General features: G+C 43.4%; 1 protein-coding gene across 1 annotated transcript in view; it reads left to right on the top strand.

Annotated features, from left to right (window-relative positions):
- Nucleotides 1-13,309, top strand: part of TOGARAM2 (TOG array regulator of axonemal microtubules 2) — a 37,583-nt gene extending 24,274 nt beyond the window's left edge. Inside the window, exons 13-19 of the mRNA XM_076335575.1 lie at nt 647-805; nt 2,009-2,126; nt 3,069-3,175; nt 4,570-4,768; nt 5,971-6,187; nt 10,523-10,609; nt 12,872-13,309. Of these exons, the coding sequence (XP_076191690.1) occupies nt 647-805; nt 2,009-2,126; nt 3,069-3,175; nt 4,570-4,768; nt 5,971-6,187; nt 10,523-10,609; nt 12,872-13,116 (1,132 nt within the window). The 3' untranslated portion in view covers nt 13,117-13,309. The remainder of the gene's footprint in view (nt 1-646; nt 806-2,008; nt 2,127-3,068; nt 3,176-4,569; nt 4,769-5,970; nt 6,188-10,522; nt 10,610-12,871) is intronic.
- The last annotated feature ends 970 nt before the right edge of the window (nt 13,310-14,279 follow it).

The raw sequence follows: 14,279 nt of genomic DNA, 5'->3' as shown, positions 1-14,279 counted from the left end.
TGAGTCACTTCACAGGCGCCTTCACAGGCCGACTCCCATGGGATAGCTGAAGCAAATGCTGCCTTAAAATACTAGTGCTGTGCCTGATAGTTTCAAAGTCCTTTAGAAAGGACAACCTGGCTCAAACAACTGCTACCCTTTCCTCAGCTTTTGAAAAGGGTAAAACATTCAAATGTACCTCTTGCCAAGCCTCAAAGAACAAACTGGCTGCATTGCTGGATATTCTGCAGCTTCATGCCCCACAGGGTTTTTCCCCTCATTTGTTTTTTTTCAAGGGTCTGCAGATTTGGAGATAAACGGGTGGAATAAGCTTCAATCCTGCTGCAGCTCTGTCTGTGTAGTGGGAGCCCTCTGATGAGTCAGCATGAATTGTCTTTCATTTCCCTCTTTCTCAGAGTTAATTTCGGGAAAGAAATTGAGTATCAGATAGTCCAGGGAGATTGAATTCCTCCCTATTCCTTGCAGGTAGTCCCTCTGTACAATGCCAAATTTGTGTTTATCTGAGGATAGAATCTTCTACAGGTGGCTAAAATTGCAGCGAGAACACATGCCTCCTTCCCCCAGCAATGACAGGGAGCATGCTATGACCGAGGCATGTGCTTCTGGCCCTCCTTTTCCCTCTGCCCCAGTGTTCTCTTGTTTCCAGGCACCGCAACGCCCTGGTGCGGAAGTGTGCAGCCGAACACCTGCTGACCGTGATGGAGCAAATAGGAGCCAAGAAGCTCCTGTCGGGCCCGCATGACAGTACTGAGCTGCTGGTGTGCATGGTGGTGAAGCTTGCTCAGGACTGTCATCAGGACACAAGGTGATGATCTTCATTCACCTCCTAAAATATGACAACTGTTTGATGTCTGGCTATAAATGATAAAACCACAAAAGAGTGGAAGGTAAAGTAAATATTAAGACAGTTAACTTCACAGTGTGGATAATGTTGCCTGGGGAAATGACTGTACTGGGTAACATGAGGCTGTCCAGCAAGAAGGACCATTGCCAAATTCCTGTGACTTGAATGATTCCTTATTCAGATGAACTGAACTCAGATTAGTCAGTCAAACAGTATTTTTTGGTCTTATGTGCACAATGCAAAGCTGAAGCGTTGACCACTGTTCATCACTGAAGGATCCCAAACATTTATTTCTGATAAGGTTAAGACTGTCCTAGAAAAATTCCAGCTGTCTTTAACCAATGTATTCAGTCTTTCTAAACCTCTTCTGCAGATTTAGTTGCCTATGATAGTCAAATTTTTGCTAGTATGCAAAAGTACTGCAAGTTACTTATGCAAGTACTGAAATTGCTAATATGAGATTAAACATACCTAATCTTTCTTTATCTCATTCTTCCTCCACTGAATCATTTTGCTCCTGGGAATGAACAAATTTTTATTCCCAATCTTTGTATAATGTTGTCTGTGGCTGAACGATCTCCACATTTCCTCTTGAAGATAGCTGTAGTTTCATAGTAGCAAAACCAAACCAAACCAAACCAAAAAAACCCTTATTTTGATTATTAATTTAAATTCCCATTAATAGATGCCAAGAACACATGAGCAACTAGCTGCCCGTGTGCATACATGTAGTATAGAATAATAAATAGTAAGCATGAGGTGATTTGTCCTAGCTTCTCCACCAGTTAAAGAAAGGTAAATTGTTGTGCAATGGCAGCAAGACACTGCAAATAAGCCATGACAGCAAAGCAGGAGATGTGCTTCGCTCATCCCATGGGATCCTTTGATCCCACAGAAGCATACCCACAATTTCAGAGTGAAATTGTATTTTCCTGTTGCCCTGTGTTCTCCTCTTACCTCTTGTGTTCAGCTGGCAGCACTGTGCAGTGATGACAAGTGGAGGTAAATATCCCTCTTTGCTGAAGAGGTAATACCTTCTCATGAAGGTATTGCACATGATGAGTTTAAAATATCAGCTTATTCTATTAACACTTTTCCTTTGTTTATTCACAAGGGAGAAAAGACAATAATAGTCTGTATTCATTTCTCTCTTTCCTGTGTTAGGTGTTACGGACGGAAGATGCTGAACGTATTGATGAGTCATAAAAAATTTGATAGGTATTTGAAACAGTCTGCCCCATCACGTGACTTGGAAGATGTTATGGCAACACTTAAGCAGAAAGTAAGTGGTTGGCAGGAGAAACGTCTCCTTTATGCAAGTACTGAGATTGCTAATATGAGATTAAACATACCTAATCTTTCCTTATCTCATTCTTCCTCCGCTGAATCATTTTGCTCCTGGGAATGAACTGTTGAACCTCAGCCTGTTTATCTGCAGACAGTGAAGGAACTAGTATCGTTAGAAATAAAGTGGGTGTATTTTGAATATCAGCCACAAACAGGAAAAGGAAGTAGGAGAAAATGGTTTTACCTTCAAGCATAAAAACCCCCCAATACTACCCCCCCAATAAAGCAAGGAAGTGAGAATAGTGCTTCTGAAGATAATAGAGTCTTTGCAACAGACGAAGGAAGTAGTAGCACCAAGAAAATTTACAAATATACAAAAGATGCACAAGGCAATCATAATTAGTACATACATTGTCTGTATTCTGGGAATACTGCCCTGCTGTCATGCACTGTGGAGCTGGAAGAGGCTTCATGAATTCAGCATCCAGTGGAAAATCATCCCCCTTTTTTTTTTTCATTCCTCTCCATTTACGTTCTAGAAAGGAATGTGCCCTTGTGCGGGAATAGGGAGAGTGAGTGCGAACCAAATCAACCCCCAACACAATGGGCCAACCTCCAGAGAGTCCAAAAGTTTCCTGCTATTCCCTTTAAGAAGGCTTGTTCCCTACCAGTTCGCATTATTCCCATTTATGCTCAAGACTAATGAATTCAGGATTTTATACTGCTGCCCATTTTGATAGCACCTATAACCTGCTTTGGGTTATTGAAAACAAATAGTAGACATCACTGAATCTCTGGCCTGTCTCGCTCTCTAAGTTATGAAATGTTTTCCTAGGCCTTTCTTGGTAGCAGTGATCCTGGTTATAACTTGTGTTTTAAACGAGTAATTTCCTATTTTATCTTCTATAGATTCATGGTTTTTTATATATATATGTAGGGTATAGAAGACCATAAATGTGAACGTCCATCTGCCAAGGACCCCAAGAAGTCTAGGAACAGAGGCTTGATGATGCCACAGGACAACTTGCCATTCTTGGATGGAGGGTACTGAGCACTACTGTTATATCTGACAAAGCACACGACAAGCTTTACATGTCTCTTCCTCAGTAAAATCTTTCTGGTGGAGTCAATCTGTGCCAGAGATTGTTTCCTTGCCCCACAAATCTTCTTTGATAAAAAAAAGTCTACTTCTGCATTAGGCTGAACACAAGTTCTCTGGAGGGTTTTCCACAAAAATTGAGAGAGGAAGAGACAGCCACTGGTTGCAGCTCAGAAGATCCAGTGCAATGGCGAGGACAGTGTTGTGGAGGCTGTGAGAGGGTCATGTCTCTGCTGTTGGACTTGGGACAAGTAATTTCAGTCAGGGTATTCTTATCTGAGTGGAGTCTTTTTTAGATGCATGGTTTGATGAGAAGTCCCAGTCTAGAACCAAGGTGCCATTCCCAAAAATAGCACTTTCCATGCATGTAGTTTGGCCTGGCTGAAGCATGGCTTTTTGACCCTCAAACAGTACCAGCAAGACAATTCCAGAGCAGTTCTGGTCAACAGACGTCTCAGTGTGGACTTTTTCTGTAGCTATTCATGTCATTCAGACCATTAATGGTTGGTTGATGGACAGCATGTGTTTTTCCCCTGTGCTGTAATCAGCATTAAAGATAGGAATTTGGTCCTTGCTGTCTCCCCATGCCAGCGGGAGAGCTACTTGTACCTGTTCTCCTCTGATAACAGAGTGGATTTATTTAGCTCTGTTGTGCTTAGCTCCGTTGTGCTCAGTGGTGGCAGGAAGGTGACCACATGCCTCACTAGCATAGTTAGGATCTCCCCACGCTCATGGCAGAGAGGTTGATCCAAGAGAATTGTTCCTACTGAGTTTGTTAAGCTGTGAATCCAGTCCCTAGGGAAGCAATAATGTGAGTGTTGTGGTGGGATGTCTGGCTTCTGCTTTTATCACTGTTACTGATCCTCAGGATCCTTTCAGATATGCCCCTTAATCTCTCTGGGTAGGATGAATCTGTTCAGATGCATCTGAGCTATTTATCTAGATTCCCATACCTCTTGTAGAGACACTTCTCCAGAGTAATTAACTTCCTTATAATACAGACACCTCCCATAAGATGAGGCATTTAAACTTTGAAGTAGTGCCTATTTTTCTCCACAAAGGGATGCTAGATGAGTAGCTGGGAAGATATCTGAAGATCAATGAGATGAATCCCATCCTCAGTGCCTTGGTTTTCCTGAGTAAGCACTAGCGATAATGTTACTTGCAGATTGTCTCAGATTGTCTCCTGTAACGAATGTCATGAGATCCAAGTTGCTTTTGAGATCAGGATCTAGCTGAAATCACATCATTAGGAAGTCTCCTCGAGATGTTTTCCTCACAATTAACTGAAGATATTATCACCAAAAGGTCTTACCTTGTTTTTATTTTCCAGTTTGAGGTCTGGCTCTGACGTACTCGTCTTACCCCGTCAGACAGTCCGTCGCACATCACTTCGGACTGTGGAAGAAACTGAACAGCTCCGGGAGATTTACGAGCTCCTGGCAGACAAGGATTTTCAGACACGAATGGAGGGAGTGGTGCTCCTCCTAGATCACTGCAAAAGCAGCCCCAAGCTCATCTCCAATAACATTGTCCAGGTATGTAGGGCTCTCTATTGCTCCTTTCCTGTTAGCTCCCTTCCCAAGCCTGTACCAGTAAAGTTAGCTCAGTGTGTCTTGGCACTACATACTGGCTGTTTGGGACAGGCTGGTCCCTTCTTACCCAGAGTAATTTAATTCAACTCCAGGCTTCAAGGCAAGTAATTTCAGTCCAGATGTATTTCTCTGGCAAGTGTCTATTGGCGCTGTTCATGAGATGATGACAGAATTTACTGTTGCTGTGGCTTCTGCTGTCTCCTACTACCAGTTAGGTTGAAATAAAGGCAATTCAGCCACTGAAAGCTTGGCAACTATTCTCTAGAAGAAAAATGGGTTGGGATGGGGGAGAGAAGTATCAGGCTAGGTTGATTTTTTTTAAAAAAAAATTTTTTTCTTTTTTTTAAAGGATGCTCCTGTAAATTTTACCTTGTCTTGCACCGACACAACTCTGCCTTTTCACCTCTGTCCTCATCCCTTTCCTGCTTGGGAAAGACTGTTCTCACCCTTCCTGGGGGTCCTTTTTTCTCTTTGGAAAGAGGAGGAAAATGGCTAGAGACAGATCTTCTCTTCCTTCTCCTCCCAGCAGCTGCTTTTTTCCCCTTTTCCAGAAAATGGTGCCTGATAATGTGGCTGTCAAAGGACTGAACATGCTCTAATGAGGACTGCACAGCACATTAAACTTCAGAAGTCTACCTGTTAGCCAGACAAATGGTCTGGGTCCCGAAGAGTTCATCAGAGCCCTGCAGTCCTCCAGACACAGGTTCTGAGACAGATAAAACAAAACTTGGATCTCATCGAGCCACAGTTTTGGCAAAATCAAAACTACCCTCAGTACTTGAGACAACTTTATGGAAAAATGGACATCATAAATACCTGTTTTCATACCTCTATACCAAAGATACTATTTTGCATTATTAAAATGGGATTAATTTAATGATTTATAGGTAAAGAGAAACAGCATAGGAACTATCCTGTCCCCACTGAAACCTCTTAATAAAATATGAAAATCTTTTCAACCAGCATGAGGCTGTGCAACCACTACACTGAGTAGCCCACAGGAAAACAGTGAAATTGTGCTAGCCAGTGCTGGCCTGACAAAAAGGATTACATTAATCTTTTACATTGCTGGGTACTTGTTTCTACATCCTTCTTGAAACAAAGACATTTAAATCCAGCTTTCATGTCATTTGTTTTCTTAACAGATTTTTGATCTTTTTTTCCTGAGACTTCATGATTGGCACAAGAAAGTGAATCAGCAGGCGCTGGAGGCGCTGGTTTTGATGATACCCATGCTCAGAGCTGCCTTACACCCAGTGCTGGTCTCTCTGGTAGCAGCAGTCACTGACAACCTGAACTCAAAGCACTCGGGGATTTATGCTGCAGCTGTGAAAGCGCTGGAAGCATCCATTGCTCACCTAGGTAAGGCTAACCTCTGACATTGACTCTCCTCAACTGCGGCTTCTCCATCTCGGAGTCAAGTAAACACTGAGTCTGTTGATAGCTGTTGTCGTCTGTGGAAATATCCAGCTGCTGCAAGATGTTTATGAAGTCCTGCCTGCATTCTTTCTATCCCAATCTGTTGTATCATGTTGTGATGTGCAGCTGAATGGATGCTGCTTATCACCTGGATCATATGTCTGGGTAGCCAGAAGCTGTGATGGTGCAGTCCTTATGCACCATAGAATCATAGAATCATAGAATCATTGAGGTTGGAAGAGACCTCTAAGATCATCGAGTCCAACCGTCAACCCAACACCACCAGGCCCACTAAACCATGTCCCTAAGCGCCTCATCTACACGTCTTTTAAATACCTCCAGGGATGGGGACTCCACCACTTCCCTGGGCAGCCTGTTCCAATGTTTCACCACTCTTTCAGTAAAGAAATTTTTCCTTACATCCAATCTAAACCTCCCCTGGCGCAACTTGAGGCCATTTCCTCTCGTCCTATCGCTTGTTACTTCGGAGAAAAGACCAACACCCACCTCGCTACAACTTCCTTTCAGGTAGTTGTAGAGAGCGATGAGGTCTCCCCTCAGCCTCCTTTTCTCCAGGCTAAACAACCCCAGTTCCCTCAGCCGCTCCTCATAAGACTTGTGCTCCAGACCCCTCACCAGCCTCGTTGCCCTTCTCTGGACACGCTCCAGCACCTCAACGTCCTTCTTGTAGTGAGGGGCCCAAAACTGAACACAGTATTCGAGGTGCGGCCTCACCAGGGCCGAGTACAGGGGCACGATCACTTCCCTACTCCTACTGGCCACACTATTTCTGATACAGGCCAGGATGCCATTGGCCTTCTTGGCCGCCTGGGCACACTGCCGGCTCATGTTCAGCCGGCTGTCGACCAACACCCCCAGGTCCTTTTCCGCCAGGCAGCTTTCCAGACAGGCTTGAGTTCCTAGACAGGCTTGAATGTGTACCAGCGTTTCCCCAAAGTCCCAGGAGCCTTTGGCTCTGTGCTGCTTGTCTGCTTTGGTACAGAAGGAGCTGAACAATAAATCCTGGAGTACAACTTTGCTAGAATTCAGGGACAAAGGGATTTTTGGAGGTTGTTTAGGCCCAATTTGACTTCCCAAATGAATTGCTTTGCTGTTGGCGTGAAGGGACACTGGCCCATCAGAGCTTCTGCAGAACAGCTTCCTGGAAGGCTCTACATTATAGGCATTAGCTGGTCCTGTCTATTTTCCACCTTTCTTCTTTGTCTCCTTTTTTTAAAAGGGAATTTATGATTTGCCAAGTTCATTTCTTTAGAACAAACAGGTATAAATCCAGCTGTAAATGATGGCTTGTTCCACATATTGTTCTGCATGGGGCAAGATTGCTATAGCCAATAACTACATAGCCAAGGTCTGCTGTAAATTCCCTTGCCATGCAGATTTATGTCAGCTGTGAAAATGCAGCACTGGGTTAATATGCCTGAAAAATTTAGTGTTGAAGAGGCAGGTCTTAAAGGGGAATTAACAACTTTCTCCACATCAGATGTTTTATGAACTCAGTGAATTTGCTGACCCACTGCCTTTCTGTGTCCCAAGTATAGGGTTGTTCCTGATCATGAAGTGGGTAGAAGGGTGTAAGACCTGTACTGCTCTTGGCCCTTACACATTTTTTGTGGTGCCTGGGAGAAGGTTGGGGAAAAGTTGCAGAATCCTGCTAACAGAGGATGCGGCGAACAGATCCCTTCAGGGTTTTGTATGGAGCTTTCTGTCATTCCCCTCTCACCATTTCTGAGAGATCACTGTAAATTTTCCATGCTGGCAGATGTCAGAACAGGAGCAAGGCACATCTGTCTCTCATCACACTGTGTTTACCCAGAGACAGGTTCAAGCAAACAAAGTGGGATATATTTTTTTGGTTCTGCTCATTTTTATGGATGTTTGCAAAAATTCAAACAGGCAACTGAATCACAAATATTTCAAAATTCAATACCCAGGGCTTCAGTGGGGGAAGGAAAGTTCTACTGGAAAAATGTGTGAGTGAAACCTTCCCATATGCTTTAAAATTGTCTGCCTTTACAATTTAAAATCAAGTGGCAAATGACAACCCCCCCCAGAACTCTAAAGGATTGTGCAACATTGCTAGCTTAGAGTAAGTGAGCGCAATGTCTTGCCCCATTGCTCCACTGAGTTTCATAGCTAAGAGCCCAGCTATTGCTCCAAGACTCTGTGTTGACATGCCTCAGATTCTGAGTTTTAGGTGAGACTTCCTCATCTGTCACCTTTAATGATCCATGCAAAAATGCAAGCTGGTTAGAAAATTGCTTGACCACTCGATGTAAAAACAAAAACAACCCTAAAAAACAAAACAAAAAACTCCCATCCCCGAGACCAAAAATTCTACCTACAAACAAACTAATTTGCTTCCAAATAATGCCTGAATCATTTATTTAGCTTAACCCTGACATTGGCTTGGCCATCCCCAGCTGAAGGCCACACACATTCATTAGCTGTGACATGGGACCCTAATCCCACTCGAGGGACCTACCTTGTAGATGGGGGCGAATCAGCAAATCAAGGCCGATTGCAATGGGACCAAGACATAGATCTTGCTCTCCTCTGATGTCTGTCCTACCCTGTCCTCTGTCATGAAAGAAATACCCTTCAGGTGGCCACTGCGTGACACCAGGGTGTGGAGTCAGGCCAGCAGCCCGAGTAGCTCCCAGAGGAATCAACCCTCTGCAAGAGGGCAAGGGAAATTTCCCCTGTAGGTGTTAATATAGCAAAGAGGGGACCGCACTGAAAATGAGAGCACGGAGAAGCAGATTCTTCTTTTGCTCATATTGCAAACACTGGGCTGCCTGTCCTGTGGCCAACAGGTTTAGCTAATATGTAGTGCAGAGAATTAAAGCTGAGTTAATAAGAACTGAACTGCCTGCCGCCTTGTTTTCTCTAACAGCCATTAAAGGTTCCTCTGTTTTTAGGTCTCTGAAGGCAGCTAAAGTAATGGTTGGGTAAATTTGTTATTGACTTGGGCTTTACTGTTTCAAAATGCACAGGGCATTTGAAACCCTTAGATTGAAAGGTGAATAGTGCCTATACACTTAGATTCCTAAAAAAACAAGCAAAAAACCAGTTCCCCTCACCCACCCAAAACCCAAGCATTCCCCTGAAAATCTGTGTAGACACCAATATTAACGATTAATTAACATTCTGTGCTCCTTCAAGATCTCCAGATCTCGGGGCATTTTTTTCAAAGCAGCAGCTGTAAGGGAACTCTCTGGGGAGGAACAGCAAGTGTGAAACAGCGTCTGCCAATACTGCAAGACTGTGAGGCAAAAAGTGAAGTGTCTGTTTAAAAAAGTGAATGAGAAGAGTGTAATTACCAAAGCAGAAGCTTAATTAGGGTAGCAGGATCAGTTCTTTACTGCACGCTTGCAAGAAAATCATTAGCGACTTCCTTTTTATATCTCATGCAAAAAGGAGCACTTAATAGCACAGTGCTACTTCAAACCACTTTGGGACTTGGCTCTGTAGTGGTTCACAAAGAAGTAGGTTGCCTGCTTTATCGGTGCCACTCCTGGTGGCACCACAAGGTATCGTAGCGCATCCCACGCACATTCTGCCTCCAAGAAAAGCTTTGCTTGGCTTATCGAAGCGGTAAGACTGGAGGCTTGCAGACCAATCCAGGCAACAGTTTATAAATTAAAACAAGACCCCAAATCAACAACAGGCAGTATAGAAAAAACTAAAATACATATGACAGTCAAGTATTGGGAAATTAGTTCGTTTTCCAGTCTCTCTGCCAAGATCTGATTTCAGAGATGTTACAAGAGCTGTTGAGAGCGGATGGTGTTGGCAATGAGCAGGAATTCTCTCTTGTAAAAGTACTCTGGGGTCTTGTCCATATATCCCAACACTTAAAGATTTAACACCAGCTTATCCTTAAAGTGTGAATGGATATGTGGACTTTTGAGCCTTCTGACCCTTTTCCTTAGGGGAGGGAGGAGGTAATTTCTGCAAAGCTCCAGGATGCAAACCCTTTTCACTGCTTACATGTGACTTAAATTTTGAGGGCCCTGATGTGAAATGTTTAACACAGCTCCTTGTACAGCAGTCAACTTTGTATTTACAAATGTGAAATGAGAGCTTTTCTTTTTGAATTTAAAATCCTCCCAAGTAAGCTGGAAGGAAAGAAGAAAAGGACTCAGAAACTGGCAGAAATTTACTTTATTTTACAAAATGCGGTTACCTCTGCCCTCCCCCCCCTTTTTTTTTCTTATAACCTCAGAAGAGTGAGCAGAAATAATGTTTCTCTTTCAGATAACACATTGCTGCTGCAAGCATTAGCCCACCGAGTGCCTTCCCTCAGCGGCCAGGCTCTGCTGGATGTCACAGAACGTCTCTCAGGTATCGCCTGCTTCAGCTAATTTCCACGTTTAAGTCAAGAAGACTTCAGAGGGAATATTTAGAGGGAATGCCTCTGAGTAGACAGTGCAGTAGCTTATCAAACACCAGAAGGTCCTGAGCTTGTCTCTTCTGCAAAATACACATAATAGGTGTATTTAGCAGGGGTTTGCCTGGCTGCTGCAGAGGCGTGAAGCATGTGAGATGAGGATGGCACTTGGGCTCCAGTGCTGAGCTCTCACTGGGGTATCTCAGGACCTGCCTCCAGGAAAGAGAGGGGCTAAAAATACCCTGGCTGGCTCCTCTCTTTGAAGGACAGTACAGTAAAGGTCATGGAGGTCTGTAAGAGGTCCCTTTTCTGAAGCGAACGACCATCCTTCAGAAAAATTTGTGGCAACTGGTATTTCTGAGGATCAGTTTGTTTTGTCATCACGGGATTCTTGTTTTCCTGTTGGAAATTTTTGAGGCTGAATCCTGCAGAGCCTGGGGGTCATACTGTGGGTGAAAACACGCATATTCCAGGCAAGGATTTTGTGCAGGACAGTATTTGCGGGCAGAGGGGCAGAAGTGGGCAGTTCAGCCCAACCCACTGAGGCTCCCAGCCTGTATTGCTGATATGACATTGGACTCTGAGCATTTCAGTATGTGCAAACAGTCTATTTCTGTATCAGCGGTGTCCGACACACTACAAATCCAGCTGATAATTGATTTATAATAGTAGCTTGCTATGTCAGCAATAGCCAAGGAATGGAAAAAATTATAATCTCAATATATACTAGAGAAAACTATTTATAGCCTTGTTTAATTAGGGCTAAATCCACTACTAATTATGCCAGTATCTTTTAATCCAAGGTTTAATATACTTTGCTGCTTCATTATGAATCTCAAAAGGGCATGTTTAGCCATAGCAAATGTAAAAGGGCCTTTAAAGATAATTTGGATAAAGTAAATCTCCATAAACATAGAATTTAGTTTTACAGTTATTTTAATCTCTTTTTCAAATACAGCATTTGAACATAAATTGGGACTACTTTAGAGAGAGCAGATGTTCTCTCTGGGATTTAGTGGGAACAGACAGCTCTTTCTCTTCTGAAGCTCCATAGTGACCGCTGTGTTTAATAGCATTTAAACTCAAATTAACTCCCATTTTAAAATAGGTACCATAACCCTTTTCCTGCTTACCAGAATTGTTTTTAGGTACTTTCAGGAGCTGTTTAAATGTTGATGACTGATGCTAGATTAACAGCTTAGAGAAAATGAAGGTCCTTCCACTACAGAATAATAAGTGGTTACTGCGTAACATTTCCACTGAACAGAAAATAAGAACTCTGTCTCCAGACCATTTCAGATTTTGATCTCAGCAAAATCTGCCATGCAAGAAGCCTATTGGTAGTAAATTTTTGTTTGTATTTAATATAGTTCAGTTCAGAAAATGAGCTGAGAGCAGACTTCAGAGAGAATGGGAGGGAATGGTTGTTTTTTGGTTAAATTTCAGCCCCTTGTGTAAGATTTTTCTCTCTCTATTCCCCTATTTCAGGGAACATTGTGAGGGTAAACGCCATTAAAACTGTGAGATGCTCAAATGCCATGGCAGTGGGGTCTGAGTCATTATCTAAGACACCCTGAAGTTTGAAACAGGTGTTCATTAGAAGCCACCAAGTATGAGAGGAAAAACCTCAAATTAGACCATTCTGCCAATGGCATCAGTTAGTCACTGATGTTTCTGAGAAAACTGTCAAGCAGCACACATTTTTGTGGGCTGGAGTTTTGAAGTGTGGTATGATACTGCTGTTTGCTGTGTGCCACTGAGCAAAGGGAACTGCCAGATTAGACTTTTGGCATTTTTCATCAAAGGTCACAAAAAAGTAATCATCCTTTTTATTAGAAATCTTTCTATTACCTCTCTAAGCTGCATTTCAAAATCTTCAGCAGCTGGTTTAGGCAACTTCTTAATGGAAATAAACAGTGATTTGACATTTTTGTCATTTGTAATGCAGAAGCGGATAGTGAAACAATTTACAAAATGTGTATGATTCACTTTGCTAAGTCTATCATGGATACAAAGACCCTGATTTGGAGAAATTAAGGTCCTCAGAGGTTGGTTGTTCCGTTCAGTGGATGATCAGCCACTATTGCCTGTTTCTGGATCATCGGGCTTTTAGTGCTTGCTGATATTGGCCAGAAAAGGCTTCTGAGAACCAAAAATAAAAGTAAGTACTTGTTTGCATCAAGGTTGTTAAGAAGCTTGTCTCTCTCGCCCGGCAGTGCTTGTGGCATCTGTTTATCGCCAGAGACCCCAAGCTGTCCAGCGCTACGCCCTGCCCGTGCTCTGGTTCTTCCTGGGAAACAGGGTCCTGCCTGTCCGAAGCAACAGTATCAAGATTGTGGTCACCAAGCTTGCAAGGAGCCTCTATGAAGTGATGGGCTCCAGGCTGAAGGTGGCTGCTGCCAGACAGCCTCAGCATGTGGAGAAAAACCTCCAGAATATTTTGGGCCTGAATGTCCAGTGAAAGCTTGGTGTGCTCCGGGAAGCTGATGGAAAGGTGTCGAGTGGGACAGATGGAGGCAAAAGTGGATGTGGCAGTGGCATTGGTTTTATTCTGTGTGTTTGAAGAATGGGATTTACCCTACAGAGTTTATAGCTACAGACATACATAGTATATTTTGATGTAGGCTTTTAAAAAATAATAAAAACCAAAATGAAATGTTTTCAAAAGTTTTATATTTTGAGCTCATCTTCCCTAAGAAGCTTGCATAGATACCAAAAAAATAAAACCTATGTGTAAATGCAATTTGTAACTGTAAAAAGGAAAATAATATATTTATATACATACTTAGAAAATAAGAGATGTGCATATACATATATATTTACTTACAAAGTAAGAGATGGGCTTTGGAAGCATTGGGGCTATAGGATTAGATGGCTTGATTTGGGAAGCAGAGAATGAGAAACCAGGACCCGCGAGCCCAGAGGATATGCGGTGGGGTTATCGGAGGATGTGCAGCTCACTGTATGTGCCAGTGTACGCCGTAGGTGTGAAGCTACCAGGTGGCCCCTTTACAAATCTCTGGTAGCTGCTGGTGCAATGGCAGATACCTGAGATGTCCAGGTCAAGCTCAGACCCCCAGTCCCACGACAACAGAAATCTCCCCAGCTCACTGAAATTTTCTTCCCATTTCAGGGGATGCATCTTGTCTGTAGTCCCCTCTGCCCCCCCATGCAATGGACTGATGTGGGGAGGTGACCAGTGCCATCCGACTGCCTCCCAGCACCTTGGGACGCCCCCGGGGAGGTGCAGGAGAGGGGCTCGGGGCAGGGGGCTGTGCCACCTTGCAGGGTGTGCTGGGTGACACACAGGGTGCTGGGCAGTGAGTGGGCTGAGGGTGTCCTACAGAAGCTGGGGAGAGGTAAGCTGTGGGCAGGCATCATGGGACGAGGTATAGTTTTTTAAAATATATACATTTTCTAAATGTCTTTTTTTCCGTCTTTTGAGAAGTGAAGGGTTTGCCTTATATGCGGACCAATAAAGCACTTCTGAAGCTGAGATTCAGGGAACAGAGTGAGGAAGGCATGTGCCAGTCCTTCACCATACAAAGGTTTAGAAGCACAAGGGGAGAAATAATGAGAGAAGAGAAAGCAGTAGATGTTGGTGCATCTGTATAGTCAGATATG

Source organism: Aptenodytes patagonicus, chromosome 3 (assembly GCF_965638725.1).
Source record: "Aptenodytes patagonicus chromosome 3, bAptPat1.pri.cur, whole genome shotgun sequence".
In the NCBI taxonomy this organism is placed as follows: Eukaryota; Metazoa; Chordata; class Aves; order Sphenisciformes; family Spheniscidae; genus Aptenodytes; species Aptenodytes patagonicus.
The sequence above is the reverse complement of the archived record's forward strand: the minus strand, read 5'-3'. Positions and strand labels throughout refer to the sequence as shown.